The sequence below is a fragment of the Fonticula alba genome (assembly GCF_000388065.1).
Source record: "Fonticula alba strain ATCC 38817 unplaced genomic scaffold supercont2.2, whole genome shotgun sequence".
NCBI lineage: Eukaryota > Rotosphaerida > Fonticulaceae > Fonticula > Fonticula alba.
Genome location: NW_009242972.1, coordinates 2,693,551 through 2,702,929, shown reverse-complemented (window position 1 = coordinate 2,702,929; position 9,379 = coordinate 2,693,551). Strand labels below are relative to the sequence as shown.

The following is a 9,379-nucleotide window of genomic DNA, read 5'->3' as shown; positions in this document are numbered from 1 at the left end:
GGGGGGGGGGCGGGGCGGTGTTCTTGTATGCGCAAGGACATTTGTATGTACCCGACAAACACAGTTTCCTCCCCCGCCCCCCTGCCGTGCCTCGTACGCTCATGTCCTCGACCTCTCGAATGAGGAGCCCCCCATGCTGGCCAGGCGCGCGCGCGCGCGCGCCAGGTGGCGGTCGTCCCTGGGGAATATGCCCTCGTGGGAGTCTCTCTCTCTCTCTGTCTCCAGGCGAAGGGAGGCCAAGGGCGGGAGGGGGCACGCCGACGATTAGATGGCAGCGCCTTGGCCTCCCGAGGGGCCCGCGATCCCAGGCATACCCCCTTCCATCCCCCCCTCCTCCCCCCCTCCACCTCTGCTCCTGCTCCCCTTTCCCCTTCAGCCTCCTCCTCCCCCACCACCAAAGCAAGATGACCGGTACTTCGCGGCCGGCCTCCCCCATCCCCGACGAGCAGCAGGGCAATGCCTCGGACGCCAGCCAGGAGGAGCAGGATGACAACCAGCCCATCTACCTGTACCAGAACCCCGGCGAGGTGGAGGAGGCCTCCGTGATCGAGAGCCTCTGCATGTCCTGCCACGAGAAGGTCCGGCCGCTGTTGCTTTGTGTCTGCCCCTCTTGGCCTCCTTTCCCCGTTGTTGGGTTTCCCTGCCCGGTCGCACTCACTCCCCCGACCATTTGACCCCTCCCGGCGGGTTATCGGGCCAACCCCCTGCTCCATGTCCATCTCAGGGCGAGACCCGTCTGCTCATGATCCGCATTCCGCACTTCCGCGAGGTGGTTCTCATGTCCTTCACCTGCCCCCACTGCCACTTCCGCAACTCGCAGCTGATGAGCACCCGCGAGATGGGCGAGCGTGGTGTTCGCATCTCCTGCAAGATCGACGAGCCCCGGGTACGTGCCACACTCGAGCGGCTTGGCCCGCCTCCTGTCGCGGCCCTCTCTCCACATTGGGCTCTGCCCTGGGCCCGGCCCGCTGCTGACTCCGAAACCCTCCCCTGCCCACTTCCTCCATCTGCCCCCCCCCCCCCCCCCACCTCGGGCTGCCTCCTGTGGCGGGCCCTGCAGGATCTGACTCGCCAGGTTGTTTACTCGGAGTTCGCCACCATCTCCATCCCCGAGCTGGACCTGGAGATCCCGCCCAACTCCGAGAACGGCGCGCTCGACACGGCCGAGGGCGTCCTCATGCAGGTTCTCGACAAGCTCGAGCTCTACCAGCCCGACCGTCTGGAGGCCGACCCGGAGGCGCATGCCCAGATTGCTGCCTTCATTGCGCGCGGCCGGAAGATCCTGGCCCTGGAGGAGTATACCAACGCCGAGGGCGAGGCCGTCACCGGCTACACCATCACCATTGATGACCCTTCGGGCAACAGCTACATCGAGAACTTGTGCGTTTGTCCCAGCCGGCCAGCCAGCCCCACTTCTGCATGCATATGCTTTGTCTTTCGTCTCTCCATTGGTGCTGGCAGTGTGCCCCTTTCCTTACCCTCGACCCTACATCATCCGTGTGTGTGTGTGTGTGTGTGTGTGTGTGGCTGCGCGCGCACATCCAGCTTCTTCCCCGCCACCGACCCGAAGATCGCCCAGCGCACCTACATTCGCACGTCCGAGCAGAACAAGACTCTCGGCATCAACGATGCCCCGGATGTCTACCTCAATGGTGCGCGATGGGCCGATCTGTCTGTTTCGCCCCCCCCCCTCTCTCTCTCTCTTTCATCCTCCGACATGTGGTGCTCTGATGACCGGACCCTCCCTTTGCTGACCGTTTCTTCCTCCCCTCTCCTCCTCCTCCCCCCCCCCCCCCCCCCCCCGGCAGAGGCTCCTGAGGAGCTGATGACCTTCTCTTCCAACTGCAACAGCTGCGGTGCTCTGGCCCGCACGGTCATGCAGATGGTCAATGTTCCCCATTTCAAGGAGGTCATCATTATGGCCACCAACTGCGACGCTTGCGGCTTCAAGAGCAATGAGGTGAAGTCCGGCGGTGCCATCTCCGAGACCGGGCGTCGGATTACCCTCGAGGTCACCGATGCCGAGGACCTCTCGCGCGATGTGCTCAAGTCCGCCTCGGCTTCCATCCGCATCCCGGAGATTGGCCTCGATGCCGGTGCCGGTACTCTCGGCGGGCGCTTCACCACCCTCGAGGGCATCCTCCTGCAGATCCATGACGAGCTCAAGTCCAACCCCTTCCTGGCCGGTGACTCGTTCCAGTCGGCGTCCGGCCGGAGCGGTGGTGCCGCCGGTGGCGACTCCCTGGCTCCCCTGCCCGATGAGGTGGAGAAGTTCCTGGCCAGCATCCGCAGCATGATCGCCGGCGAGATCATCCCCTTCACCTTCATCCTGGATGACCCGCTCGGTGCCTCGCACCTGCAGAACATCTATGCCCCGGATGCCGACCCGCACATGCACTTCGAGACCTACGAGCGCACCTGGGAGCAGAACGAGGAGTGGGGCCTCAACGACATGAACACCGAGGAGGGCACCGTCGATGCCACCGAGGGCCAGGAGGAGAAGCCCGAGGAGGAGTCCACCGAGTCCTCTGCCAACGAGGCTGCTGCCCCGGCCAACGACGAGTAAAGAGGGCCTGCGCCCGCATTCGTGCCCCTTCATCCATCCGCTGTCGATATATATATATATATATCTCTCCTGCTCGTCTTTTCTCCCGTCCCATCGACTCTACCTCCTCCGTCGGGACGACTTCCCCTTCAACCTTTTCTTCAATGTCTGAAGTGCGAGGATGCCAAGTAGAAGGAAGACAGGCAGCTCCGCTCTCGGCGTGTGTTCTTTCTCTTCTTCCATACGTCTGACGCGCGCAGAGGGGAGAGAGGAGCCTTGGACAGATGTTTTTGCCGGACAGACGTAGCGTGCCATGCACATCCCCCCCCCCCCTCCCAATCCCCTGCCTTCTTACAGGGGACCTTTTTAACGCCCACCGTGGTCCGGTCGGCGTTGCCCGGTTCCCCCCTGCTGTAGGCCCAATAAAAATGCCGAAATCCACTGAAGGGTCCGCCTTGTACTCTCTCCACAGTGTGGATCCCCCCCTGTGCACGCCAGGGGCCCCATTGGCCGTGCCACCCTTCGGGTAGGAAAATGAGCGGAGACGGCGGTGAAGGGGGCGGGGCGTGGCCATGGGAAAAGGGGGGGATGGCCGAGGTCCCGAGTGGGGGACCCGAGTGTCTTCGCCACTCGGCCGGGGAGCGGGACAACCGGGAGCAAGCCGCCCGGGCCGCTTGCCCGGTTTAGAGCTGGTCCAATGGCTCGGGTCCGTTGGCTGTCGGCGGGCCGATCGGGCGCCGTCCTTGGCCGAGCCAGCCTCCCCCTCCGAGGTCGCGAGAGCCCCCTCGATCTTGTGTGGCTTCCAGCACAGAGGGCGCATGGGCCTCGCCGCGCTGGTCCAAGAGGAGGCGTCCCGACCGCCCGTCCCGCGGTCCGGGATCCACAAGCGATGAGCCATCCCTCTTCCTCCTTTGCGCCCGACTCGACCTCCCCCCCCCCCCCCCCCCCCCCCCCCCCCCCCCTCCCCCCCCCCCCCCCCCCCCCCCCCCCCCCCCCCCGCCCGTCTCGCTCCACACATGTCTTCCCAGGACGGTTCTCTGGTCGCCGGACCGGGGCGCTGCTGCTCCGCGGTCCCCTTCTGCTGCTCGGCCTCCGGCCATACCTCGAATGCCCTGGAGCCAGCGCGTGAGCGCGCCGCCGGCCCCTGGAGCAGCCATGACCAGCGTGACGCCGAGGAGGCTGACACCCGGCTGCTGATTGCGGAGCTTTGCAAGCAGTTCTACCACCTTGGCTGGGTCACAGGCACTGGCGGCGGCGTGAGCATCCGCGACGGGTGTGTTCCCCTCTTGGCCCCCTCCTCCCTGTCATTGTCCATGCTGGTGGGCCGCCCCCCTGTCCCCCGCCAGAAACTGACACCCCCCTTTCTCTCTCTCTCTCTCTCTCTCTCCCTGTCTCGCCCCCTCTCGCGTGTGTGCGTGCGTATGTGTGTCTGCGTGTGTGTATGTGTGTGCGCGCGCCTTCCACAGACACAATATCTACATTGCGCCTTCCGGCGTGCAAAAGGAGCGCCTGCACCCAATCAACATGTTTGTCCTGGACTATCCGAGCTTCCAGCCGCTGATCAGCCCCCCGGCTTGCAGCGGGCCCTTGCGCCCATCGCAGTGCACGCCGCTCTTCCTGGCGGCCTACCGCATCGGCATCGACCGTCCCGGGGCCGAGGTCGGGTCGGTCATCCACACCCACAGCCCGGAGGCCGTGGACGTGACCATCCTGTGCGAGTTGCGCGGCGAGGATGCCTTCGTCATCACGCATCATGAAATGATCAAGGGCATTCGGCGCAACAGCGGCGAATATCACCGCTACCAGGATGAGCTTGTCATCCCGATCATCGACAACACCCCGCAGGTGTGTTTCTTGCCTCCTCCTTCTCCTTCTTCCTATCTACCCCCCGCCCCCCCCCCCTCTCTCTCTCCCTCTCTCGGACTTCGTCATGTCCCTCGACGCCGAAAAGCAGCTCGCGCATTGAGCTACCTCAGTGCTGACCCCCGCGCCCGTGCATGATCTCTTCCCATTACCTTCAAAAGGAGCGTGACCTTGAGGAGTCCCTGTCCGAGGCCATTCGCCGGCATCCCGAGGCACCGGCGGTCCTGGTCCGGCGCCATGGTCTCTACGTGTGGGGACGTTCCTGGCGCGATGCCAAGACCCAATGTGAGTGTCTGGATGCCCTGTTCAATGCAACCATCCGGGCGCGGCTGCTGGGATGCGACATGCGCTTCCCGCCGGCTGGCAGCAAGTACTTGCACGACCGCAAGTCCACCGAGGCCGGGCCTCTGCGCTTCCCGGAGCCCCAGCAACAGTAGACACCCTCCGGAGGGCTGGAGGATGCACGAAGAGGGTGAAAGTTCAAAATGCTTATGGACGAGGAATGTCCGTTTCCATGGTCTTCTTCCCTCTCCCATTTCAGCAGGCGCGACCGCCTTGAAAATAGAGATCCCCACAGGTGGGAGCACCCTGCCACCGAGCCCTGTGCCATACTCTCTCTCTCTCTCCCCCCCCTCTTTTTCTCTTCACGTTCATTTTCCCCCTCCCCCGTTTCTACCCCACACCTTTTATCATGACGGACAAAGGGCCGTCCTTCCCCCCCCCCCCCCCCGGTCTAAGGGTGCCACAAAGCGGTGAAATAGCACAAGAGGCAAGGTGTAATGTGGGTCATGATAGGGGAGAGTGACACTAACCGAGGAAGAGGGAGGGCAGTCTAAAGGACCCATCCAGCTGGGCAGGCGCGGTCACAGGCTGGGAGGGCTGGCCCCCAGCAAGAGAGGCCGCCACGGGTCCCAGCTCGCTGGCCGGTCCCCCGTCGGCCAGGTCACCGGCCAGGGCCAGGAAATCCACATCCAACGGGGCAATCCACTCCCAACAGTCATGGTCGTCGCCGGCAATGCGGTGGGTGATCTCGCGAATGCGCGCATCACGGCGAATGGCTTCGACAACCTGTTTGCCGCGCATGGGTCAGAAAGGCAAGAGAGGCCGGGGCAAAGCGAAAAGAGCAACAACGAGAGCCGGTGATTGAAAGCCATACCTGCAGCCAGGCAGCCGGGCGCCAGTCGCCAAGACCAACCATGCGCCGGGCCGCTGGAAGCCAGCCGCGCGGCCGGAACAGCGAGAAAGTCTCCTCCAGGTGGCGACTCTCGCCGAAGGCGGCCGCGCGAAGCTGCGCAATCGACAGGACGGCCGACGTGCTCGGGGTGTCCGGCGATTGGGCCTTGGCGGCCTGCCTTTGAAGGAGGGCGCGAGTTTGGCGGGTGCGCTGATCGATCCAGTCCCGGCGAGCGCCCCACTCGCGCCAGTGCCGCCACAGCAGCGACATGCCGAGGGCGGCGGCCGCCAGCAGGCCGACCAGTCGTGCCAGGCGACGCGCCTGGCACGCCGAAGACCGCGTATACCCCGGGACCAGGAGAAGCTTACGCGGCCCGGCGGCCGTCGGGTCGGCCAGGAAGTAGAGCTGCTCATTGTCAATGCCAGGCCCGCGAGACCCGCCGGAGGTGTCGGCCTCGCCGCCATAGAAATGCCCGCCGAGGGTGCCGGGGCCAGTGCCACCACCACCGGCGCCGGCGCCGGCGCCACCGCCATTGCTGCCGGGAAAGGCGGCAGCCGCCATGGCCACCGATTGCAGGCAATTGAAGGGCAATTGCAGGCGCGGGCACAGGGTCGTCGGAAGGAGACGCGCCTCCGAGACGATGTCCTCGAAGAACAGATAGAAGGTGTCCGGGTGCATGAGAGACATCCGGGAGGCCGGGCCATTGACGGCACCATTGGCCGGCCGGCCATAGTAGCCCCCCGCCCGGTCGTGGCTCTTGACCGGCAGCACCGGCGGGATGTACCCCTCAGCCTCGTGGAGGTGCTGCCAGGCCAGCTGGGCCAGACGGGAAACCGGCACCGGCCAGCCATCCGGCCCCGGGGGCAGTTCCTTGCACAGGGCCTGGCCATGGGCCTCGGCCAGGACCTGGCGCACGAGGGTCCGCATGTGCTCGGCATTCGGGTTGGCCACGCAGCGCCAGCGGGAGCTGCCCAGCATGCTGAAGATGAGCCGCAGCCAGGGGCTGGCAGCCGGGCCAATGAGATGGCCACCCACTGCCGGGCCGCCACGGACCAGCTGTTGGCTCCGCCGGGTGCATTGCATCGGCCACCCGCCGGCACAGAGAATGGCCCCGGGCGAGGGGCACGGGCGGCAGGATTGGTTCCGCCAGTCGGCCGGCGGCCACAAGTCGCCCGGCGACTGGGAGTCGCAGTAGGGCAGCGACTCGTACCGGGCCAACTGCCAAAGGTAGGAGTACAGAGACAGGCTGGCCACGAGGGCCGCCAGCAGGGCCAACAGCAGGCCGGCCAGGCGAAGCAGGCGATTGGGCCGGGCCGCGGTGACGGAGCTTGGGGTCATAGGCTGGCGCGCGGGCCCGGCTGGTGACCGATCCGGGGAGAAAAGGTGCCCCAGCGAGAAGGGCGACAGGCCGGGGGTCGGGGCTGCCGGGCTCGGGGCCGGTGTCCGCCGGGCGGCCTGATCGGGGTGAGGAGACAGCAGGTGCCGAGAGGACCCCGGGGCCGGGTCCGCCCGGGAGGCCGGCAACCCGGTGCGTCGGATGGGCCGGGAAAACTCCGCCACCGGCGGCGTCTGCCCATGGGGATGTACTCCCGGGTGTAGGATGTGCCGGTGCACGAGGGGGGAAATGGGCGACGGGGTCGGTTGAAGCCGGCTGTCCAGGTCCCGGAGGGGATGGTTGGGCCCGAGGGCCGGCGAGGCAGCCGGCATCATTGGCCGGGCCAATGTGGCCCGGGCCGCCTGCTCCGGCTCCTCCTCCGTTTCGCTGAAATCCAGGACATCCGACACATCGGAGATGCTGGGGCCATCGCTGGCGGAAGGGTCGCTGTCATCGCTGCTGCTGCTGCCGCTGCTGCTGCTGGTCAGCCGGGAGTCGGTATAGCTGCTGGCGCTGTCCATCTCTTCGGAGGCGATGGTGTCATCGTCATTGTGCCGAGCGCCGGCGAAGCGCCGGTCATCGCGCGGCCCCTGGCCGGCAGCCGCGCTGTCGGCATCCAGGAAGACACCATTGCGCATGCTCGGCGACCGCTGCAAAAAGGAGGCCAAATTCAGGGACACCGGCGCCTGCAGGCGCGTCGGCGAGGGCGGCCCCTCCTGGAAGGCACTGGCCCGGAGCTCGGCCGCCTGCTTCCGCTCGGTCAGGCTGAGGGGCTCCTTGACGGAGGCACGAACGGCCCGGCGAACGGCCTCCTTCTGGGCCGCGGCGATGGTCGGCACGGGCGGCGAGCGGCTAGCGCTGTCAGCCGGCGAGGCGCCGGGGCTGGGGGTGGGTGAGTGCGAAACCAGGTGGGGGATTAGCAGGGCAGGCGAGCCGGCCGCGGGGGCCGCCGTGCTCCGATGGGAAGACTGTCGGTCCGGGAAGGGAGTGCGGCGGATGGGCCGTTGTCAGATTGAGTCACGGAAGGAGAGGCCCGGAGTGTGGAGCAGGGCCAAGCAAAAACACACCTTACGTGGGGAGTCTACGCCCGGGGGATTGGCCGGAGTTGTGGTCTTGCGCTTGCGGCTGGCGCGTGGCTCGGGAGAAAGGGCCTCCTCAGAGGCCGAGGCCATCTCCTGGTCCGATGCAGGGAGCGCCTCTTTGGCGGCGGCGGCGGCGACGGCGGCGGTGGCGGACCGAGATGATGCCCGGCGCTTGGACCCATGATCGGGGCTATCTTCGGCCGGGCGCTTCTTGGCGGCCGAGTCCGAAGCCGGCGCCAGGGCCGGACTGGTCGCCGGATCTCGTTGCCTCCGGGAGGCCGCACGCCCGGTGCCGCCCTGGCTTTCGGAAAGGAGATCCTCCAGAGCGAGGGGCTGCTGACGGGCGGTGCCCGGCGGGGCACTGTCATCTAGGTCGGAATCCTCGCCCGAGGACACCTCAAAGTCCGAGGGGGTATCATCAATGACCTGGTCCAGCATGCGCACAAGGTCACTCTGGGGGAAAATGTCAGAGAGGGGCCAGAGCAGGTCCAGGGAGGGGGAGGGGGGGGGGGGGCTCCATGTTCCTCCAAATGGCCGAAGCATGGCATGCGAGGGAGGAAGGCTGACGGCGGCGTACCTTGGTTGCCTGGGTAGGGATTTGCCGGGCCCCAACATCGGCCAGCAGGTGGCGGAGCTGATCAGCATCCAGGCTGCTGGCCCGGAAGCCGGGCTCCAGAATTCGATCATACGCCAGACGCCGGGCGAGGCGCCCGGTCACCGGGCGCACCTTCCGGGGGCTTGTCCGCCGGCCGGAGGGGGCTTGTGGGGGCGGTGACGCGCGGGATGCTGACGCGCTCGGCGTCCGGCGCGTCTTCCGCGAGGAACCGCTCATGGGTTTGACCAGCCGCGTGTGTGCAGCGGCGAGGGTGCAGCTACAAGAAGGGGGCCCGATGGAAAGGAGACGCAGCCAGACAGGTGGAGAGGGGGAGGGGGAGGGGATGCAAGTTGCCAAGGGGGGGGGGGGAGGATCGATGCGGATGCGCTGCGGATGTGGCCGTTTTACGCGGCCGAAAAATACCCCCGAAGCGAGGCGCCTGGAGGGGGCAGGCCGCCTTGGACGACGGTTGAGCATTGGGCATCGGGCAGGGCTGCAGGCCCGGCCCCAGGGCTCGAGGAGTTTTTTTCCCGACCGGCCAGCGGTGTGGCCCTGCCGCCGCGGCTTTCGGGCTCTTCTCCGGCCGCCGATGCCCTTGCGTCCGGGGACCGGCATGGCGCCACGAACCGGAGCACCTGTCCATTCTCTCATAGTTGGTTTCTCGCTCGCCACTCTCCGCCCCCCCCCCCCCCCCCCCGCGTTTTTCGGCCTCTGTTCTCCCCGTGCCAGCGGGGCGGGCCGGCGG

At 66.9% G+C, this 9,379-nt stretch overlaps 3 protein-coding genes across 3 annotated transcripts; 2 read left to right on the top strand and 1 right to left on the bottom strand.

The window, feature by feature from the left end:
• The first annotated feature begins 341 nt into the window (after nucleotides 1–341).
• H696_01579 (hypothetical protein) lies at nucleotides 342–2,987 on the top strand. Its single transcript, XM_009495480.1, has 5 exons — nucleotides 342–578; nucleotides 725–886; nucleotides 1,061–1,380; nucleotides 1,546–1,652; nucleotides 1,809–2,987. The coding sequence occupies exons 1-5, from the start codon at nucleotides 405–407 to the stop codon at nucleotides 2,564–2,566; spliced, it is 1,521 nt and encodes a 506-aa protein (XP_009493755.1). The 5' UTR covers nucleotides 342–404; the 3' UTR covers nucleotides 2,567–2,987.
• A 559-nt stretch (nucleotides 2,988–3,546) lies between these two features.
• Nucleotides 3,547–5,050, top strand: H696_01578 (hypothetical protein). The gene is made up of 3 exons (XM_009495479.1): nucleotides 3,547–3,818; nucleotides 4,012–4,390; nucleotides 4,570–5,050. Exons 1-3 carry the CDS (start codon nucleotides 3,562–3,564, stop codon nucleotides 4,843–4,845), a joined length of 912 nt encoding a protein of 303 aa, XP_009493754.1. The 5' UTR covers nucleotides 3,547–3,561; the 3' UTR covers nucleotides 4,846–5,050.
• A 116-nt stretch (nucleotides 5,051–5,166) lies between these two features.
• H696_01577 (hypothetical protein) lies at nucleotides 5,167–8,994 on the bottom strand. The gene is made up of 4 exons (XM_009495478.1): nucleotides 8,617–8,994; nucleotides 8,025–8,492; nucleotides 5,565–7,925; nucleotides 5,167–5,476 (listed from the first exon to the last, which is right to left on the bottom strand). Exons 1-4 carry the CDS (start codon nucleotides 8,869–8,871, stop codon nucleotides 5,216–5,218), a joined length of 3,345 nt encoding a protein of 1,114 aa, XP_009493753.1. The 5' UTR covers nucleotides 8,872–8,994; the 3' UTR covers nucleotides 5,167–5,215.
• Nucleotides 8,995–9,379: the final 385 nt, after the last annotated feature.

Bases quoted from the DNA above. Each gene is read 5' to 3' on its own strand.
- H696_01579 (XM_009495480.1), top strand. From the start codon at position 405: ATGACCGGTACTTCGCGGCCGGCCTCCCCCATCCCCGACGAGCAGCAG. The intron at 579-724 runs GTCCGGCCGCTG...TGTCCATCTCAG, and splicing joins GCATGTCCTGCCACGAGAAG to GGCGAGACCCGTCTGCTCAT. The intron at 887-1,060 runs GTACGTGCCACA...CGGGCCCTGCAG, and splicing joins GCAAGATCGACGAGCCCCGG to GATCTGACTCGCCAGGTTGT.
- H696_01578 (XM_009495479.1), top strand. From the start codon at position 3,562: ATGTCTTCCCAGGACGGTTCTCTGGTCGCCGGACCGGGGCGCTGCTGC. The intron at 3,819-4,011 runs GTGTGTTCCCCT...CGCCTTCCACAG, and splicing joins GGCGTGAGCATCCGCGACGG to ACACAATATCTACATTGCGC. The intron at 4,391-4,569 runs GTGTGTTTCTTG...TACCTTCAAAAG, and splicing joins TCATCGACAACACCCCGCAG to GAGCGTGACCTTGAGGAGTC.
- H696_01577 (XM_009495478.1), bottom strand. From the start codon at position 8,871: ATGAGCGGTTCCTCGCGGAAGACGCGCCGGACGCCGAGCGCGTCAGCA. The intron at 8,493-8,616 runs GTACGCCGCCGT...ATTTTCCCCCAG, and splicing joins TCCCTACCCAGGCAACCAAG to AGTGACCTTGTGCGCATGCT. The intron at 7,926-8,024 runs GTGTGTTTTTGC...CCGGACCGACAG, and splicing joins GCGTAGACTCCCCACGTAAG to TCTTCCCATCGGAGCACGGC.